General features: G+C 47.0%; 1 protein-coding gene across 4 annotated transcripts in view; it reads right to left on the bottom strand.

The window, feature by feature from the left end:
• DENND2B (DENN domain containing 2B) overlaps positions 1–21850 on the bottom strand; it is a 159142-nt gene that overhangs the window by 43764 nt on the left and 93528 nt on the right. For all 4 annotated transcript variants that reach the window (XM_036258639.1, XM_036258642.1, XM_036258640.1 and 1 more), the window contains one exon: positions 5757–5861. In XM_036258639.1, coding sequence (XP_036114532.1) covers positions 5757–5836 — 80 coding nt within the window. In that variant the 5' untranslated portion in view covers positions 5837–5861. The remainder of the gene's footprint in view (positions 1–5756; positions 5862–21850) is intronic.

Here is a 21850-nt window from a genome sequence, read left to right on the forward strand (position 1 = left end):
TGCCAATGGCCAATGATTTAATCAGTCACGCTGATGCAACAAAGCCTCCATAAAAACCCAAAAGCACAAGGCAGAAGAGCTTCCAGGCTGGTGAAGCAGAACGCTTCCATGCTGGTTCCAAGCTCCATGGGGACAGAAGTTCCCCTGCTTGGGACTTCGCGCTACGTACCTCTTCATGTGGTTGTTAATTCTTATCCTTTACTGTATCCTTTGTAATAAACTGGTAATCTAGTGAGCAAACAGTTTCCTCAGTTCTGTGAGCGGCTCTAGCAAACTAAGCCCAAGGAGGGGGTCATGGGAGCCTCTAATTTACTGTCAGTCAGTCCGAAGCCCAGGTGACAACCTAGACTTGCAATAAGCACCTGAAGTGGATGGCAGGCTTATGGGGCTGAGCCCTTAACTGGTAGAATCTGATAACAGATTGTGTCAAAACTGAGATGAATTGTAGAACACCCAGCCAGTGTAGGAAAATTGCTTAGTGGTATGGGGGAACCCCACACTCCCACATTGGAAATTTGATGCTTTACCTTGAACTTAGGCAAACCTTTATTAATGACTTTATCAATTAGCATAAAATCAAAAAACACTATGCGATTTCTGAGGCTAGGTCATTAAAAGGCCATACATTTCTGACTTGTTCTCTTGAGATGCTCACTCTTAGACCCCCATGAAAGCACACGGCCGAACGCAGAGGCACGTGTAAGTGCCCCCAGCTGAGGGCCCATCTGACTGCAGCATCAACAGCCAAGGCCTGTACGTGAACAAGCCTTCAGATGATTCCAGCCCCTAGCCATTGAGTCACCCCCAACCTTCGAGACACCCCAACGGATGCTGCATCAAATAGAGATGAGCTTTCCCTAATGAGCCCTACCCGAATTGCAGTTTGCTAGCTAAATAAATGACTGTTATGTGTTAAGCCACTAACACAATGTTTTAAGGCACTAATGTTGAAGCCATCCTTAGTTTAGGGGTGTTTGTTTTGCAACAGCAAGTAATCAAGCTAACACAGATGACATCACGGTTGGATTTTTAGGATGCATCTCAGGAAACGGGAGCTAAGGCACAGGTTTAGCTCCTGACAGATGGCCTGCCATGGCCAGGGTAGGTTCTGCAATACTACCTTTTACCACGGTCACTACTCTCAGAACATCTCCTTCCCTGTAAGCTCTTACCCTCTTCCTGCAATCGAAGGCACAGGGTCCAAATCTGTACCCACTTTGGCGGTGGGATTTGAAGACCTCTCTGGACTTCCCTATATCACAAACCAAGTCCTCCTTTGCATAGACACCTGCACAGGTGAGCTGAAATTATGGATCCACTGTCAATTAGCCACATGGGGTTTAGCTTCCTGGTACATAACATCAAGCAACTGAGCCCACAGAATCCCAAGATTCCCCTCCAACTCTAACATTCCCAAGAGTGTGCTGTGCTGCGAGGCGCTCCGATGGAGGGGGAACGAGACCCACACAAGTACCCACTCTACAGGGCACTGTCTGACAGGGCCACGTGGAGGCTCCGGACTGAGGCTTCTAGGAGTGAGCACTGAGGGGAGAGGAATCCTTCCTGGCTGGAGGCCAAGAAAAGCACTGAGAGGAAAACGACTACCATCTCTTGCACCCAGACGGGCAGAAATGCAAGGTTTGCATTAAGAGCAGTAAGATAAGGGTAGAAAGAATGACCAAGGCTTTTTATGAAAGCCTTACAGGCCAGGCCACATTTGACCGTATCGCAGACGACAGTAGTTTTTGAGCAGAGAGATTCCAGTCATGTTTACAGGGAGGTGAATGGAGTGGTACATTAAAAAATAAGAGATAAACCAAAGGACTGACATGCATATATGCACAACCAATGGACACAGACCACAGTGTGGTGAAGGCGGAGGGTGGGGGGAGCGGGGAAGAGAGTGTCAATGGAGGGAAAAAGGAGGGATATCTGTAATACTTTCAACAATAAAGAAAAAAAATAACAGAAGGATCAAGCAAGCTAGCCTTAAGTTCTTCCTCCCATTAGCGGTGCATCCTTCGAACTCCCTTCCCTGCGTCTGTTGCCCAGGCTACAGAACAGGTGGATTTGACTGAATGAACTCTAAGGTTCCTTGTCAGCTCTGCCTTTCTCAGGGTCTATGGACTAAATGGAAAGGGAGCTCAGAGTTAACGAGACTCATTAGGAAGGTACTACAAGGACTCATAGTTCAGTAGTAGCCTTTGCTCTAAGAAGCTGATTTCCCAGCCATCTAGTTAACTGGTCAATAAACAGTTACTGTTTTCTACATACTGGGCATTGTTCAAGGCTCAAGGGAGAGGGCAAGTGACCCCCAAGAAGTCTACACTGTTGCAAGCACCCAGGTTCCCCACACCTACATCCAGAGGCAAGTTCCCAAACACAATCCTGACAGCCTGTAGTTCCAAGTCACAATGACCCCGGTGCTGGAGTCGCACAGTGACAAAGCGGTACAGGCAATCAGCAGGCATGACGAGTCTGCCGAGAACAGCCCCTGCTGCCTGCCGAGTCTTACAGCACATGGAAAACCTCCTGAGACCAAATGGCAAAGTTCACACCATCTAGGTGGCTGGATTTGAGCTAAACATAACACTTCCTTGTTTGCATGTCACCAAGATGCTTCTAGCCCCACCCCAGCTCATCAACACCAACATCGTAATTCAGAGGAGCTTTGAGAGTCCCCCCCGAACACACACCCAGAATCGGATGCCACCAAATCTTCTGAGCTGGAGTAGGAACAGCCTGTGGAGAGGGTGTATCTGGCAACTAAGGGTGAAGTCTCATCAACAGAAAGAAAGGAAACCTACTCCAAGAGACCAAAACCGAGCAAAGACCAAGGCTTTGGTGGTCAAATGAAAAGGCTTAGATTTCCTCCTCCTACGTATATATCTTGCCAAATCAAGACTGGGCTACAAAGTAAAAGGAAAACTATAAATTAGCAAAACACCCATAAAAACCTAATAATGGAATGGAATTCAGGATCTTTAATCCATATTGGCTTAGTGGTAGCAACAGGTGAAGTCTTATTCAAATTAAGGATACAGCCTTGCAAATTCATATCTTGCCAGTTCCACAGGGTCCCATCAACCCTTCCCCATCAGCTTCCCGTGCCCCAGAGGACACTCTGTCCCCAAATCGAGATGTAAGTGCCTGTTAGTACATTGGGTTCCTCTGCCCCCATGTGGATGATGTGGAGGATTCCAAGGCAGCCAGGGGGTCAGAGGCCCCACTTCCCAGGCCCTAGGGCCCTTGCACTCCCCAAAGTTTCTGTCAGTCATGCCAGGGAGTCTTTCCCACTGGGACTCCTGGGCTGGCAATGATAAAAGGGCCCCGGGTTACTGCCAAACATCTATTGAGAGGTCAGACTAAGAAATTCAGGTGCCAAAGGTCACCAATCCAAGTTGTAAAAGCCTTGAAGAAAGGGAATGGATATCCCTCTTTGTCCCCTACTATCCACCACAGAGCCTGGTACCTAGGGGAGCCCTCAGAGTTCACTGACAACGACTTCCTCCATGGACTGGTGACTCACTGCCCTACTCAGCCCAAAGAACACGCCCAGCGTGGCCGGGGGTGAGGCAGCCAGAGAAACCACCAGATGACAATTTCAAAAGGACACCTCCAGCCCAGCAGCAGCCTGAGAGAAGGGTGTAGCTAGCCACGGAGGCCTGTGACTCCATGCCAAAAGCTCAGGAAAGGAGGGAGGGAGGGAAGGAAGCGGAAATGTGACAGGAAGGAAGGAAGGGAAGGGAAGACTTAGAAGGGAGGCTGGAAAAATGCTTTTTTTAGGCACATCAGAAGCTCAGATATTTACAAACACCATCCATCTTGTTATGATATCAAGCAAGCAGATGATGCTAAAAAAAGAGCAACTTCTAAAAACATTTAAAACAGGTAGATATGTATTCCACACAGAAACCGAGGAACCTCAGCAGTCCCAATTCCTCTCCCCTCCCTGCAGAGTGAAAATTAGAAGATAAAATGAATATTTAAAGGAGTTAAGGGCTACCGGGTATGATAATTTCTAATTCAGGTTCTAAATATACTACTTTTTTAAAATTAAGAATAAAACCACACAATCTCATATAATGTGTATTTCACCTCGACAGTCTCCCATTAAGAATATGAGAACTGATTCAATCCCCAATCTCCATTGGCTATCAGCGAAGTTCCCCTGAAGTAGACAATAAGCTGAAGACTCAGATCTAGACCTGTCTCCCCTTAGCCATTATATGCCCTGGAAGATTCAATTTTTCTATCTGTTTTACCCACAAAGTTGATGGTCCCTGCTAGTCTCAGCCTCACCCAGTTCAGGGAAGCAAGTGTGCAAGCAACTCTAGGCTGGGTTAGGAAGGGTGCGTGGGCAGAGGGCAGGCTGTTCTCATTGGTTGTGTTGCCATAGCGAGGATATTCAATTTGTCTAAGTACCAAGCTCTCAGGTACTTAACAAGTCAGAACCTACCAATCTCTGTTCGTTCAGTTGGCACAGCCCATCCAGGCCATTTCCCCTGGGTTCAAACCCTGCGTGTGTGGTATAGGGAACTCCTCCTGCTTCGCTCGCTCATGCCAGTGACTCCCAGGGGCTAAGCCCTGCACCCCATTCTACCAACCACCTCCAAGCGCCAGCTCTGTCTACCACCGCCACGTCGGGCCAGACCTGAAGGTGCTACACCCCACTGGACTCAGCCTGGCACTGCACAGCCCAGACATCCAGGAAGGAACAGCCCGATCCCACCCTAAGCTGAGCGTCCTTCTCATAGCTAATTATCCATTCGAGGGGCTGAGTTACCAAAAGCCAAATGTGTCCACCCGAGATTCAGCAGAAGGAGCGATGAAAGGTACGTGGCTTTCATAAAAGAGCCTGGAGGTTCTTCTAGGACACTGGCATCCAGGCTTGGCCAAGACCTGAGCGGCCCTGGCGAGAGCTGGCCTTCCACCTGGCAGCTCTGGGAGCTTTGATCCCATCACAGAGAGGGAGCTAACACCGACTGGCGGTGTGCCCGGCACTATGCTATGCACTGACATATATCATGTCAGTTAATCCTCACGGCAACTCTGTGACACAAGTACTATTACTACTTTATAGAGGAGTAATCAAGACTGTAGAGGACATAAGAAAACACCCTGAGATCTCACTAATTGGTAAGTAGTTATAACTTGGATTGAAAGCCAATTCTATGAGTCCAAACTCGTGGCTTTTCTATGGTCCAACATCCCCACTTTTAAAAAGAAGACAAAACCAGCAAAGTGGATTATAGGTTACGCTGCTCTGTTTGCAGCCCAGCCTAAATTCTTGTAGACCTAGACTTCTGCTCGGAACTTGTACTAATATGCATAACTGCCTCCCCCTCCCCACTGTGGTCAGCCTTCCTCGCTACAGCACAGCCTAGCTCAGGGCAGCCCCCAAGCTCTCCCCACCTTGGGAAAAAAATACATCCAGAAGAACATCAGCTGCTTCTTGCTGGCTCGATTCCTGGAGCGTGAGGCTCCCCCAGCAACACAAAGCAAAGTCTGTTTCCCGTTTGCTCTCTCCTATGGAGACTTACAAAACTAGAAAATGATACACGTATTAAAGACGACTTTTGCCATGAATGGTCAGCGTGAGCTGGGCCCAGATTATTTACCTGGATGATGATCAGAGTAATGATGATAAGCATGGATATTTCGGCAGGGATCCTACCCAGGACCTAGGCCATTTGGCTGTCCCTTGATGACCCCTCCAGTGAGCCGCAGTTCCCCAGCAGTGCTCCCCTACTCACCTGCTCAGAGTCCCCCGAGGGGCCTTAGTGCCTCCAGCTCCGTGGGTGATGCTGGAATTCTTGTTGGCAGTCATGGTCATTTCGGCTCTCTGCAAATCCAGAGCCCTGCAAAGACAAGGCCTATAAGCCAAGTTTCCACGGGCAGCCCAAAGCACCTCAAACATTTCCAGATGACCTCCAAAACTGCCAAGAGGGTTTCTGTGGCGGGTGGTAGGAACCACTTTCCCACATATATTGAATCCCATGTATTACAGCTTAAGCGCCTCAAATGACCCCTGACATGGGTTGGGAAAGAGTCTAACAGATAACTTATCTGTTCACAGAAAATGGTAAAAACTCCATCTCCGTCCTACCTCTTCCCATTTAAGTTAGAGTTTCCCAAATTCCTAGCATGCCATACAGCCTCTATAAACTTTGCCATATTTGTCTACCTCGTGAACAACTATTTATCCAGCATTTTTCTTGAATCAACTTGAAATTGACTTGCTTTTTTAAAAATGTTCTAAATAATTAATCATTTATTCAACAAATATTTCCTGAGCACCCGTGTCCTAGGTACTGCCATCCAGCAAAGAAAGAAACAAAGTTCCTGCCCTCATGGAGCTTACATACATCCTAGTGGGGAGAAACAGACTGTGAGCATGCATGTGTCACAGGGGTATGGCGCACAGTGTACATTTGTACATAATACAGGTGGTGATGATAAGAGGGATGAGGAAAAAATGAAGCAAGAGAGAGGGAGAGTAAAAAAGGTCTGTTATTTTATTTTTTTGTTAATCCTCACCCAAGGATATTTTTCCATTGATTTTTTAAGAAAGAGTGGAAGGGAGGGAGGGAGAAGGAGAGAGAGAAGGAGGGAGAGAGAGAGAAGGAGGGAGGGGGAGAGAGAGAGAGAAGGAGGGAGGGGGAGAGAGAGAGAGAGAGAGAAACATCAATGTGAGAGAGACACATCAACCCCAACTGAGACCAGGATTGAACCTGCAACCCAGGTACATGCCCTTGAATGGGTATTAAATCCGCAACTCTTCAGTCCACAGGCCAATGTTCTAACGGCTGAGCCAAACCAGCCAGGGCAAAAGGTCTGTTATTTTAAATAGGATGTTCAGGGAAGAACATTCTGATAATGTGACATTTGAGCCAACACCACAGAATCATAAACTATCACATTTTTTTCTAATAGTTGTAAGAATAAAATTAACATCCATTTAGGTTTTTAAGTACTTATAAAATGGAAAAAGTCCATTCACGTACCATATACAGTTAGCTAATATATTTAGGGAATACTATTTTATGTTAAAATAATGAAAGAGAAAAAATGGTTAAAATTTAAGGGTACATCCAGATTGAAAAGGAAGAAGTAAAATTGTCTCGTATTTGAAGATGGTATGATCTTGTATGTAGAAAACCCTAAGAATTCCACTAAAAAAACACTTAAACTAATATATGAAGTCAAACAAGTTTGCAGGATACAAAGTAATATTTTTAAAAATCTATTAGATGTCTATACATTCATTAGCAGTGAACAACAGGAAAATAAACATCAAGAAAAACATTTCCATTAATAGCAGCAAAAAGGATAAAATATTTAGGAATAAATTTAACAAAAGAAGTGCAAGACTTGTATACTACAAACTCTAGAACATCACTGAAATTAAACAACACATAAACAGAAAGACATCCTATGTTCATAAATCAGAAAACTCAAAATTGTTAAGATAGTAATATTTACCAAATTGGTCTAATGGTTAAAGAGAATACTCATCAACTGCAGAAACTGACAAGGTGATCCTAAAATTTCATGGCAAAGAAAAGGACCCAAAGCAGCCAAAACAATCTTGAAAAAGAATAAAGTTGGAGGCCTCACCCAGACCTACCAATTTCAAAGCATATTATAAAGTCAGAACAATCAAGACATAAGAATAGAAATAGAGATCAAAGGAACAGAACTGAGTCCAGAAATAAACCCATACATTTATGGTCAACTGACTTTCACAAGGATGCCTAGACAATTCAACAGGGAAAGAAGTCTTTTCAATAATTGGTGCCAGGACAGACAACTGGGTATTCACATGTGCAAGAATAAAGTAGAACCCTTACCTCATACCATACCAAAAATAATTAACTAAAAATGGATCACAGACCTAACTTTAAGAGTTAAAACTGCAAAAGCAAAGCCTAGAAAAAAATATTGAGGTAAATCTCGTACCACTGGTTTCTTCCTTATGATACAAGCAACAATAATCATAAAAATAAATTAACTATATTAAATCAAAATAAAAAACCTTCGTGTTGCTAAAAAAATAAAATACCATCCAGGAAGTAAAAGGATGCCCACAGAATAGAAGAAATTATTATTATTATTATTTAAAATATGCTTTTATTGATTTTTTAGAGAGAGAGAGAGAGAAACATCGATGTGAGAGAAAAACATTGGTCAGATGCCTCCTGCTCGCCCCCTTACTGGGGATTGAGCCTGTACCGGGAACTCTCAGTCCATGGGATGATGCTCAATCCACTGAGCCACACCAGCCAGGCGTGAATAGGAGAAATTATTTGCAAATCATATATCTGCTACATACATATACATACATATTTATGTATCTAGAACACATAAAGAACTCCTAACAACTTGATAGAAAGACAACCCAATTTAAAAGCAGATAAAGGATTTGAATAGACATTTCTTTGAAGAAATAAAATTGGCCAATAAGCACGCGGAACAACGTTCAACATCACTGATCATCAGGGAAATACGAATCAAAACCACATTAAGGAATTACTTCACATGCACTGCGGTGACTATAATCAAAAAGACAGATAAAAACAAGTCCTAGTGAGGCTGTGCGAAACTGGAAACTTTATTCAAAATGTGCAGCCGCTTTGGAAGTTCCTCAAAAAATAAAAGAGAGCTACCACACGACCCATCACCATCCACTCCTAGGTATATACCCAAGAGAAATGGAAACGTGTCCACACAAAGACATGTTGTACACACAGATGTTCATAACACCAAAGTGGAAACAACCCAATGTCCACCAATGGATGAACATGTCAACAAAATGTAGTATTTATATAACATGCAATATTATTCAGTCATAAAAAGGAATAAAGCACATTGATCCATTCCCTGATGCCATTTTTTTTAAATGTCCAAAATAGGGAAAACCTACAGAGACAGCAAGTAAAGCATTGGTGGTTGAGGGATGGGTTGAGGGTAGACTGAATGAGTATAGGGGTTACTTTTTGAGGTGAAAAAAAAGTTCTAGAATTAGATAATGGTGATGGTTGCATGATTCTGTGAATACAGTAAAAACAACTGAGTTATATGCTTTCTAAGCATATAACGTTTATATGTGAATAAACGTTATGGTTGTTGAATATTTCAACCAAGATATTAAAATAAAACTTAAAGGCAAAAAAAAATGTTTTTAAGTGCCTTGGAGAGCAGATGTCCAGTCTGGGTGGGATGACACCACCTTCATAGAGGCTGATGATTCAGGAACAGTCCTTCTCTCCCTCTGATTGGCATTCTCATCACACTGACCAATATCAAGCATGTTTGGAAAGTTAAACATATGTATTTATGGCCACTAATGACCTTAATCCCAGAGGCCATCAATTTATTACCTTAGTGCAAAGAAGTGATGGTCAGTCTCAATGACAGAAACAAGCCAGACCCTAATTTTTTATATCATTTATACTTCTTTCCGAATTTCAACATGAAATGCACTCTGTCTAATTTCTTTAACTTCATGGAAGCTGCCAGGGTTGTGGTTTTGGTGATGGTGGAGTGGGTGTTGGAAAAGGAAGAAGCAGCCAGCAGGAATATGGGAGACTGTCTAACGGTGATAGAGATGAAACATCTCTCCAAGGTGAACACTACAGATGCTTTAGGGAAAAGGAAACCAACCCTGAGCTTCACTTTTATCCTTCATAAAGTAGAGAAAAGCCACCCCCACCTGTTGGGGAAAAGTGTTTGTAAACTGAAGTATACAGCATAATGTTAGTGAGGAGGAGGAGGAGGGCGAGGAGGAGGAGGAGTCAGTCCTGCTGCCAGGGCATCTATGCCCACTGGCTCTGGAGGGATATTCTTCACTTGCAACAGCCCAGTGCCAAGTTAAGAGCTTGACATATGGCTGTGTGTGTAACAGAAAGAAGGACAGAAGAGGCAGCCTCTGGAAGCTTTCCCAGGCCAGTTTTCAGGGTCTTCAGGGGAACACAGTGTTACAAGGAATCAACTTGCTGAGCATGAGCTTTCAGCTGTGCCCATGGTAACAATGGTAGCAATAACCATGTAAACCCATCAAAACAACATTGGACGTGCTCGAGCAGCTCCAGGGCGAGCCCCCAGGGAAAGGGCAGAAGACTTGTGGAAAGATGGAACACCGAAATATCTGAAAAGAACATGATGAAAAATATATTCTCTTTCCCTGAAAGGAGGGTGAACCCACTGCTCCGAAATGCTATTATGTAATTGAATATGAGAACAGAACCAACTTAGTAAGAAGAAAACATGTCGAGGACTCTGACATTTACTTGAACCACGAAGAAATATTCTGGGAAGATGTAACCAAGCAAGGAGCGAATCAAAATTGCTACCAGGCCCCTGGCAGGGACCCTTGGTCACACTTCTGCAAGGGCCTAGCTGCTATTCTCAGAAGTGGCCTAGGAGTTAAGGCATTTGGGGCAGACACTGCTGAGAACCCCAGAGAGCCCATTAAATCAGAAGAACAGATGAAAATATATTCTCTTCACTGTCCTCCCTCCCACCTGCTCTCTACAGGCTGGGTCTCTCAGGGTCAGGGGATAACCTAGGGCGTCCAGGAACTGAGGCCCTGGCTAATGCTTGACACCTGCAGCTCAGACTGGAGCATCCTGCATGGCTGGCTTCCTAGGCGACACTGCTTCTGCCAGGGTCCGAAGGGCAACCCCAGGCTCTCCTGTGTGCTTTCAGCCTGACACCCTGGCTAGTCAGGCTGCAAAGAGAGAAGACGCCCCCAAGCAGATGAAATAACCTCTGGGAATGGAGCAGAGAAGCAAGGGATGCCAGGCTGTTTTGCTAGTTCCCAGGCCCACCAATGGCAAAGTCCAGGCAAAAACTGCATGTTTGGAAACATGGAATTGTTGAATTAGCATCTACCACCAATCACGAGTTGCTCAAAACCCCAGCTCTGACAAATGAGAAACTATCTGAAGAGTTACAACCCAGAGAAAGGAACACAATTAGGCACCGCTGGAATTCTTCTACAAAATGCAGTGACAGAGACCCCAGTCCCAGACACTCCCGATGCAGTGGGAAGAATGCCTAACTTGGAGTTAGATGACTGAGTCCAACCCTGCCTCTCTCAACTACTACTAAAGTGACACTGCACGAGTGATTTTCAAAGACAACTTTTCCATAGTAAGAGCAATAATAAGAACATGACCTGCCTCACATGATTGTTATGTCTGGCACACAGAGGCTTAACAGTAAATGGTTTTTCTTCCAGCTTATGCTTCTCTAGGTATTTGGAAGGCAACCTCTCCATTCACGAGCTTGAGTCATTTCTCAGAGTCCCTGGCACTGCAAGTCAATACATTTACTCTATGCTAGGCACACACAGGGTCCAAGACACAAAAATGGACAGACACGGTCCCTGCCCTGGAGGAGCTCACTGTAAAAGGAGAAAAGTCGAGTCAATGGTCAAGTAAATGCAAGGCCTCCTAGGGAGGCAACATTTGAAGTAAGCAGCCTTAACCTGTTACCCACAGTCATTGGATCCAAGGAAAAGCAAAGGTACATTTACTATGAGACACACTACTAGATTCGTTATGTAACTATAATAGCTAAAGTTATATAGCACTTCATATGTACTGAATCATTCAATCCTTGTCCCAACCTTATGAAGTAGGTTCTGTTATTATTTGCACATTACAGAGGAAACCAAAGTACAGAGCAGTCGAACGGCTTGCCCAAGTCCCACGGCTAGAGTGCCAGGCAGGACTCTGAGCCCAGGCGGCCCACACCAGTGCCCCAGCTCTGAGCCAGGACGTGCATGGCCTCTGACCATCTTCCACTTCAGCTCTCACCATTCTCTGAGGTAGTAGATGACACAGACCCCTTTTTCCAATCAGGAAGTTTAAGTTCCGAAAGAATGAATGACTGGCTGAAGGTCACTCACCTAGTGAAGGAACAGAGCAGGCATGTGGACTCAGCTCTGCCTGACTCCCCTGTCCACGTCTCTCCTTGACATTGGTGGGGGTGCTTATTAAAAATGCAGACTCCCAGGCCCCATCTGCCCTCCTGAATGGGGATCTGTGGGGACAGGGCCTAGGAATCTGCATGTTCAGAAAGCTCTTTAGGCCAGTGTTACATACCGGTACGTATGAAAACATGCCCTACAGCATGCTTGCTGAGGACTCGGAAAGGCATGAAGGGTCACTATGACCATCTTCTCAAGAGCTTGGCCAGCTGTGAGCAAATAAAGATGGACACTTGGTTCCTCTTCCTCCCCCACCCTCGGTGACAAAGGAGCAGGTATACACTGGATCCAGGGGAAGCATTTCCATGGCCTCCTCTCAACATTTCCGCAGCCTTCAGGGGTGCTCAGGGTTCTTGTATCTCAAAACCACTCCTCACCACCTCTGGCAGCTAACAACAGCTTTCCTCACGGTTCCTCCTGGGGAAAGTTTATACCCAAGGACCTAAACCGTTGTTTGCAAGAGCAAAAACATATCTCAGTTGGTCTTCCCTTTATTTATAAAAACTTTGAATCAGTTCTCAAACATTTTTAAAATTGGGTCTGTACAAATAAAATACAAATAAAAATTCAGATTTGGGCTGCTCTTGAAAAATCAGAAAACCTGCCCTTCCTGTCTCCATTTCTACACAGGGGTGGCGAACACAGGTTTACAGTTGTCCGTACGGAAAAAGACCTGCAGGTTATGATTATTACAATAGCTTTATTAACTGTTTCACACAGTCACAAGTATAAACCTGCTTTTGCCCCGCTCCCCATGGCCACAGGTGGCCAGACCTGAGAAGTTGTCCATTTACATGCAGCATGCTCTGGCCAATTTACCACTCACTGTCCCTCCCAGCCAATGCCTGCAGCCGGCCAGCCCTCTGCACATCTGTCCCCGACTCTCCCATCAGCAGGTGAGTACTGCAGCCCCCGCAGGGAAGGGTTAGGAGGTGCTGCGCTGTGGGCAGCCACTCAAAGCCTCCCGGGTGGCTGGGCCTGAGCAGTGCAGTGAAGTCTTTTCCAGTTCAGGGCACCACCTCTTGGCCACTTAAAACCCCACATCTATCCCGTCAAGTGCCATTGGAAGAAAGAGCCTCTGGAAGGCTCCCTGCTTTTGCTCCGGCCAGCCTTCATCTTGCAAAGCTCTCTCCAGCTTTCTGAGTGCCCCTTGTCCCCACCGTGCCATCCCATCACCGGATCCAGATGCTCTCCCCAAAGTCCATGACGGGCCCCACTGGAGGTCAGTCTCTGAAGGGAGCGCCTTCTGAGGGGTACCCAGCCTCGAAGAATGAACCTTCTCATCCTACAGCAAGAAACCAATGCCCCTTGTTCATTTATTTTATTTTTTAAATATGTTTTTATTGTTTGTTTTTAGAAAGGAAGGGAGAGAGAGAGACTGAAACATCGATGTGAGAAGGAAATATTGATCGGCTGCCTCCTGCACGCCCCGCACCGAGGATGGAGCCTGAAACCCAGGCCTGTGCCCTGACCGAGAATCGAGCCAGGACCTCTGCGCCCATGGGACGACACTCAACCCACTGAGCCACACCGGCCCAGCTTGATGCCCCTTGTTTAGGTGACATTTCTAGATGTCTATGTGGTACTTTTCCACCAGCCTAACTGGACAGGACGGTAGGCCTTGCAGCTGAAGAAGGAGACATCTGGACCCTGGGAGAGACGAGGAACAGATGCAAGCATTTGGAGGGAGCCTCCCACTCGCTGGGGCTGAAGTCTCCACCGGGAGGACGCGCACTGCAGGGCATCCCGCTTTCCTCGTCCAGGCGAGAAGTCCAGACACCCGGCAAAGGAAACCTCAGAACCACACTGAGAATTTCTGCCGACATCTACGTCCCACTAATTTCTTAGCAATCTCTCATGTGGAAGTAATAACTTAGGAAACAGCCTAAAGGAAAGGAAGAACAGGTGGGAAAGGGAGCGCCCAGGGCCTGGTTTCAGCCCACAGACCAGAGCTCAGCACAGCTGTAGTGTGGCTGCCCTGAGGCCCACCTGCCTGCTCACCCTGCCCAGGGAATGCCCACTCAGACCATCCTGATTATTTTACTGTCTCCTACATCCTGTCTGCAACCCTAGGCGCTGGTCAAAGAGATAATGAACAGGCTGCAGCTCCCCACAGCAGGGCCTAGCTCTTTAATTTCTTCCTCCAAGAGTCTCAGCAAGCCTCTGCAAGCTTCAGGGAGGGTCGTCATTAGAATGCGTTCCTTGTAAGTACCCAAACCAGCGCTCTTAGGTCTGAGAGCCCTGGCCTGTGTGGCTCAGTTGGTTGGGCATTGCCCCATGCACCCAGAGGTTGCTGGTTTGATTCGGTCAGGGCACATGCCCAGGTAGCAGGCTCGATCCCCAGTAGGGGGTAGTGTGCATACAGGAGGCGGCCTATCAATGTTTCGCTCTCACATGGATGTTTCTCTTTCTCTCTCCCTCTCCCTTCCTCTCTCTCTAAAAAATTTTTAAAATCTTAAAAAAGCATGAGAGCTCGATTGTTCCGTTCTCTCCTGCAGGTGTCCCTGGATTGGGCTAAGGTGGGAAGGGCTTTGATTACCTTCCATATCTCTGCCTGGACTAACAGCCCAGGCCTAGCTGGAGCAGCTCACCTGCACGGCCTCTCTGTTCTCCGGCATTCCCAGGAAGTTCAGTCATCCCACTGGTCTGTCACCCTGACCCCTCCTGTCCCCACAAGTCCCCACATGGCTGAGAAAGCTGTAGGGCAGTGCTAGCTAGTTCTCCAATTACTGAACAATCCTCCGTACTTAGCAGAGTTCCGCACACACAAAAATGTGCTCAAATAAATGTCAACTGACTTGCTAACTGATGACAAAAAGGGCCCCGAGGAGTCAAAGGCAAGGATGACGGATGGCCCTGGAAATTCTAGCACTGGCCACACCCCTTCAGGCGCGCTCCTCGTCTAAAATCGGTTGCTAGAAAACCAGTAAGAGTTTTCCAACGGTATGCCATCCAGGAGGACAGTCGGGCAGGCCTCCCCCACCCCACCCCACCCACCCCAGCCAATCTTGAGCTTCACAAGTGTCCCTGTTATCTTCAAGGACCCTGCTGCAGTACCAGGTGTTCACCCAGCAGACCCGTGAGGAAAGGCTGTTCCTGGGAAATCTGCCTTCATCTCATTCATGTTGGTTTCCTCCTCCCTCTTTTCCTCCTCTCTTTTGCATCCCCTCCTGAGGCGTTTCTCACAGGTTCACCTGCCCACAACCTTGTGTTTGGCTCTGCTGTGCCTAAAAACAAGGGGCACCAAGGGGAAGCAGAGAACGTAGGCTTGAGGTCAGGTGGGTGGGCAACTAAAGCTTTAGAAAGGGAGCCAGGAAGGGTTTTCTCAAGTTTATTCCAGAATTCCCTCAGAAATGCAAGATGCCTTTTCTCCATCACTACTTCTACATACCTCGTACCCTGGATATTTTCCATTCCTGCCCCAGGTTCTGGGACTCTAGGCCCAGAAAGCCCTTCCAGCAACAACGCCAGGGGGTTATGAGCTCAGTCAAGTGGAGAGGAACCAAGATCTGTTTTTCTGGAGGTCAGAAGAATAGCCGGGTATGCTGACAGGTCCCTGTGATGGTGGAATCCTCCTCAACAGCCACAGGAAAAGATGATTTTGTTGTTGCTGTTGCTGAATAATAACGCCCCCAAAATTAAGCTCTCTTCCCATCTCTTCACCGTCCATGTATCGCTCCCACATCCTCTTTCCCAACCCTCCTCCTCAAAAAGCCCTTTAAGTTTGGGTTTTCAGCCTCAACCATGTTTAATTCCTTTTCCTGCCAGATGGTCCTTCTCCACTTCAGTACAGAGTCGTGGAGGTTTGAAGCTGGTTTTAAACATTTCCTGAAAGCCTGAAATGGGGTGAGGGTTTGTTAGGCAATTCCAGGCCAAAGAAAATCTGGTTGCTTCCAAGTGTGTTTTAAAAACCTAGACACAGCTGTCTCTGCCAGTCTGGAAACTCAGCCTCCCAGCAAGTGGCTCAGCCCAGCTCTGCCAGGACGATGGAGCCCACTAGGCCCAGTGACTTAGAAAAAGAAATCAGCCCTGGCTGGTTTGGCTCAGCAGTTAGAGCGTCGGCCTGCGGTCCGGAGAGACCCGGGTTCGGTTCCCGCTAAGGGCATGTACCTCGGTTGCAGATTGTCCCCGGCCCTGGTTGGGTTATGCGGGTGGCTGCCACTCGATGTGTCCCTTTCATGTCGATGTCTCTCTCTCTCTCTTCCTCTCTCTCCCTTCCGCTCTAGCTGAATAAAAAATGGGAAAATGTCCTCGAGTGAGGATAAAAAAAGAAAAAGAAATCAGCATGAAGGCTTGCCCCACTAAGAGCCTTGCTCCCGGGGGCTGACCACTGCTTTCACTTTGGCAAGAAGAACCTGGTGGGTCCCATAATCACGATGGTGATTCAAAGGCCACAGACCTGTCTGGCACCAGCACCTTCCTTCTGGCCAGCCACAGCAGACTGGTTGCCATTTCCTGCACGTGCTAGGAAAGTCATGCCCCAAGCTTTTCCGTTCAACCAATTCCTTCCACGATGTCCTCCACCTCCATTCTCTCTTAAACGTCAGTTCAAATACCAGTCAACTACTTTCTGAAGCCTTTTCCTGATCTTAAATCAACCTCATTCTCACCCCTCCCATGCTCTCTGGTCTAGCTGAACTCAACCTAAGCGATGGCAAATGCCTCCCCTGCTCTAGAAAAAACACGCCACCCACAAGCCAGCTTTCTCAGAAGACTAGGAAACAGTAAAGGGACTGAGTGAGTCTCGATACCTCCATTTTCCTACCTGTGGCACAGGAAGAATACCCATCTCTGTAATGAGGAATGAAGATTAATGTGACACCATCAATAAAAAATAGAGGATACGCAGAACCAAGAGGGACTACACTTGAAGTCTCTGGGCCAAGGGGGTAGCTTTCTCCTAGCTCTCGTCCTTAAGACCTCTTCCCTCATCCTCATTCTTCTTTTTAATATGTTTTTATTGATTTTTTTTCCCTTTTTTTATTTTAGACAGGGAGGAAGTCAGAGGGAGAGAAAAATAGAAACAGAAACATCGATGAGAGAGAACATCGAATGGCCGACCCCTGCATGCCCCCTCACCGGGGATCAGGCCCACAACCTGGGCATGTGTCCTGACCGGGAATTGAACCGGTGACCTCTTGGTGCATGGGTTGATGCTCAAACACTGAGCCACACCGGACTTTACTGATTTTTTAGAGAGAAAGGAAGGGAGAGGAAGAGAGAGAAACATCGATGAGAGAGAACCATCAATCGGCTGCCTCCTGCACGACCCCTACTGGGGATCAAGCCTGAAACCTGGGCATGTGCCCTAACTGGGAATCAGACCAGTGACCACTGGGTGTAGGACACCCAACCAACTGAGCCACGCCGGCCGGTGCTGTCCTTCCCTCTTTTAGCTGACTTTGCTTCCTACTTCACTGAGAAAATAGACACCATCAGAACAGACCCTCAATAGCTACCACCATCAATCAATCACCTTTACCCACCACCAGCATCATCTCATTTCTGTGCTCAAAATCCTTACAGGGCTCCCAATCACTCAAAGTAAAAGCCAAAATCTTTACAATGATTTACAAGGCCCTTCATCCTCCTCCCTGACATCTTTGACTTCATTTAATCTACACTTTACTCTTACTCCTCCACACCAACCACAGCATCTCCTTGTTTCCCCAAACACATCACACACATTCCTGCCTCAGGGCCTTCGCACCTGCTAGGCCCTGTAGCTAGAACATTCTCCTCTGAGAGAACATGCTCCCTCATGGCCCAGGTCTTTGATCTGATATCATTTTCTCAGTGAGGCCTTCCCTGACTACACTACAAGAAAATTAGTATTAAAACACTATTAAAAACCTTCTTCCACCCTACTATCCCTCACCACCCCATTCCCCGTTTCATTTTTTTCTTTTTCTCCATAGCATGTATCACCATCTAACATACTACTTTTCTTTTCCACTTATTATGTTTATATAAGCTCCCCAAGGCTAGAGACTTTTGTTTGTCCACAGCTACATCCTCAGTGCCTACAACAGTCCCTGGGGCATGGTAGAACCTCAGTAAATATTTTTTGAATGAAAAAACATTTGCCACCAGCTCAGAGTGGTCCTCCCTGGACAGAAAAGGCAGCTTCGGGCTCCATTATCCAGGCCCATCTTCCAACCCCACCAACCTTCCCAGTCCAGTCTGACTTACCTGTAGCAATCACACCCACTCGGAAAATTCAACAGGGGGCCATGCCCTCTGAGCACCCTAAAGATTCAGGGCAGGAATGGTTTCAGCCCACGAATTCAACTGAAATTGTTTTTGTGCAAAGATGACCATCACTTTCCTACTGGGAAAGGCAAAGGTCCGTTCTCTGGGGCCTAATGAATTACAGGGTCTCCCTTTCCTGGCTTCCACTGTTTGGGACACTATCGATTGAAGCAGCATTGTGAAATCCGCCTGGGAGCTCTTTATGCTCATCAGAAGGGGACACGGTTAAGGATGGCTGGGGAACACTGCCGGCAAAGTAGAGAGAGACAGGTGTGGGCGGTTAGGGCTTTCATTTGTTTACTCATTCAAACTCTGTGAGGGCAACTTCCCCCTGCTACTGGACTACACTCTGGACCTTGCCCTTGAGCAGCTCCCCATCCTGGCCTGAGAAAAAAGAGTAAAGAAAAGATTCTGGTTCAGTGTAACAGTAGCTATGATAGAGGCATGAACACAGAACTCTGGGAGCAAGGAGAAAGACACCTGATTAGGTGGACAGCAGGGATGTGGGGGAGGGCTTCTGGAGGAGCAGGAGGTAACACTGGGCTGAGTCTTGCAGGACTTGTGGAAGATAAAGCAGGCAGAACATTGCAAGCAGAAGAAAAACCATGAGCAAAAGCCAAGGAGACCTTGAAGTAAATTGAGATTTTTTTTTGAACAGGACATAAAAAGCGATAACCATAATAGAAAACATTGATAAAGCAGACCACATTAAACAAGAACTCTGTTCATTAAAAAATGCCATGTAGAGAGTGGAAAAGGAACTTACAGAGCAGGTGCACAGGCTACAGGGCTCAGCAGACTTGGGAACATTAAATACACGGAGCAAAGTAATCAGGAAGAAATGGAGTAACCCTCAAACTGCAGAGGTTGGCCAGATCCTGAGGGCTGAATTTCCCTTTGGGGAAAAGCCCATTTTCCTCGATTTTAGAGGAAATAGAAAAAAGTGCACATGTACCCCAGTCTCTCCCGGTCCTATCCATGTATTTGTCTCATTTACTCTAGTTGTGACGGTCTCTATTTTATGAAGAAACTGAGGCTCAGGTTGAGTAATTTGCCCAGGGTTTCATCATCAGTGCAGACCCCAGAGTCTGGAGAAATGGGTGCTGAACTATATAAGTGATGCCAGAGGACATCAGTCCTTTGGTCTCTGTCATATCTTGTGGCAAGACACCATCCTCCATCCCAAGTAAACCCCTGCAGCCCAGCTCTGTCTGGGTAGAGTCAGAAAATAATATTGGTAGAGATCCCATGCCTGGACCCCCAAATTCTTGGTGTAAAAATCCCATTTTTCTTTAAGCCATCTATCACAGAGCCCTGAATCAACACCAAGTAAATACAAGAGATGCTCCTCACCTGCAGTTCTTCAGACCTTTCTCTCCATCATCCCTCCCCACCTCGGGACAGAGGCCCTCCGACACACAGACCCTGGTCAAAGAAAGGCCCCACCTAACAATGCAGTTCAGCTGGAGCCGAGACGGCAGATGAGGGGAGTCTGTCCCTCCATCCACCCAACTTCTTTGAGGATCATGAGAGAGACACAACTTGCCTCTTTTTCCTCCTTTAAACAAAATAAGCACTACTGGGCAATGCCAGGTCTGTGGCTCTCCAGCGGGGTGCTGAGGGCCCCAGAGCCCTGCAGTGGCCTCGCAGGGGTGCTGCAAGGTATTTGAAATTTTTGAGGGAAACAGCACAATACTCAACATTTTTCGGTCACCCTGTGAGCTCCCAGCTTTAACATCAGACTGCACTACATGCTTTCAATGGTGTCATTTTTGTGAAACTAGGTTTTCCAGCAGCTGCTGTGATACAAAACAAAACAAAAACAAAGACCACGTGGAAAGCAACGTGGAACAGGAAACGAGGATGGCAGCATTCGACCTGATTCTAAGATGTGAGATGCTGCGCAGCGCCCGGTACATCCCATTCGTTAGTGGCTGCGGTTATTGCAGAAGGAAATAGCGTTTTTCCTATGACTCTGTGTATAATTTTTTCAAACGGCTGCTCAGTTGTTAGGAGACAAACACTTACTACACTGTTTAGACCTAAGTACTCTGTAAATGAAACTCGGGTTTTCTTCTGGCCTATGAGCACTGTGAAAAAAAAAAATCACAGAAATGCTAAGGGCCCATGAACTGAGAAAGTCTGGAAACATCCACGGCAGGTGTGTTTAAGTCTGCATCCAGGAGCCAAGGAGTTCCCAGGACAGGCCCAGCCCTGCCCCAGACGCAGGCGGGCAGTGAGCCTCAGGACTCTGGATGGCGCACTCCAGCTTCCCAGAGCGGCCGCCAGACCACGGCCCCTCTGCCAGGACAGGAGGGCTCGGCTCCGGCGCCCTCTCCGCCCAGGGGCTGTGCACATCTGCTGCAGCTTCGCCCCAGGCTCCCAGCCTCTCCTCTGAACTCCCTCCTTGAAAAGCTCTATTCAACAAGACCTCATGAATAAAACCCAAAGCCAGCCCAGAAGCCAGCCAGCAGGGGACTTCCACACATGCTCAGACTTGGGTAATGTCCACAAACCAAATCATGAGTCCACAGAGGGAGGGAGCTGCGGGAATCTGGGAGAGGGTTTCCACTGGCAGCCCAACCACTGAAAGGCCAAGTGGGCCTTTTGGGTGAAGATTTGCATGAAAATAACTCCTTTGTTCCTAAGGGGCGTCTTGCCCACATCCTCCCTCCCTCCATTCTTCCCTGAAGTCATACTAATGGTGACATCACAGCTGTTGATACAATAGCCAACTGTTGTGATGTCACAAGACTCAACTTTGGTCGATTTCAGTGGGGGCTGGGGAGGTGAATGTGACAAAGGGCTGGAATAGAACCAAGTTATAGAACCGGAATTGCATTTTCATGATAATATCCCTGTTGATAAAGGGCAGTGGTTCAGAAGAGGAAGTGCAAGCATCTGGAGGCAAGGCTGCAGAGAGACTGTCTGTGCCAAGGGCGAGGGGCAGGGAGGGCAGGCAGGGCAGGCGAGGGCAGAAAGGAGACAAAAGACAGGAGTTCTCAATTCCAAGATTAGCCCAATGTGAAGATGTCCGCGGTGTGGTCCAGTCCAGACCCTCTCTCTCCATCACTCACTGTCCGAGCCCAGAGTAATGGGAGAAGAGCTGAAATGTGCACAAGGCTCTGGGCTGAAACATGCTGTGGAAGTTGTTCTCCACACTGCGCAGACTCAGTTTGGACTGCAACCTGAGGACGGTGACCAGGGTGGAGAAGGCACTCAGGAGCCCATCAAGGAGAAGGGACTAAAGGAACTGAGAACGTTCACTGGGGAGAAGAGACGTGGACAGGGGGGCTGGCAGTTGCCTTGAGTATTCTGAAAGGCTCTCAAGTGAAAAGGGGACGACGTGTGTTTTCCATGGTCCCCCAAAGAGACTGCAGACAATGAGATCAGAATGGCCAACATGAGGGAGAACTTTTTATCCTTAAATTCCAAACAGAGTCTATAATTTTTAAACATTCCTTACTTCTCTATTACAGGCTATGCTCCTAAGGACAAGGACTATCTTGTTCGCTATAGCATATCCCAGAACCTGACGTGGCACTAGAAGGGGCTTATTAATACTGGCTAAATAAAGGAACAAATGAAGCAATGACACTG

Source organism: Molossus molossus, unplaced genomic scaffold (genome assembly GCF_014108415.1).
Source record: "Molossus molossus isolate mMolMol1 unplaced genomic scaffold, mMolMol1.p scaffold_m16_p_13, whole genome shotgun sequence".
NCBI classification, from domain to species: Eukaryota; Metazoa; Chordata; class Mammalia; order Chiroptera; family Molossidae; genus Molossus; species Molossus molossus.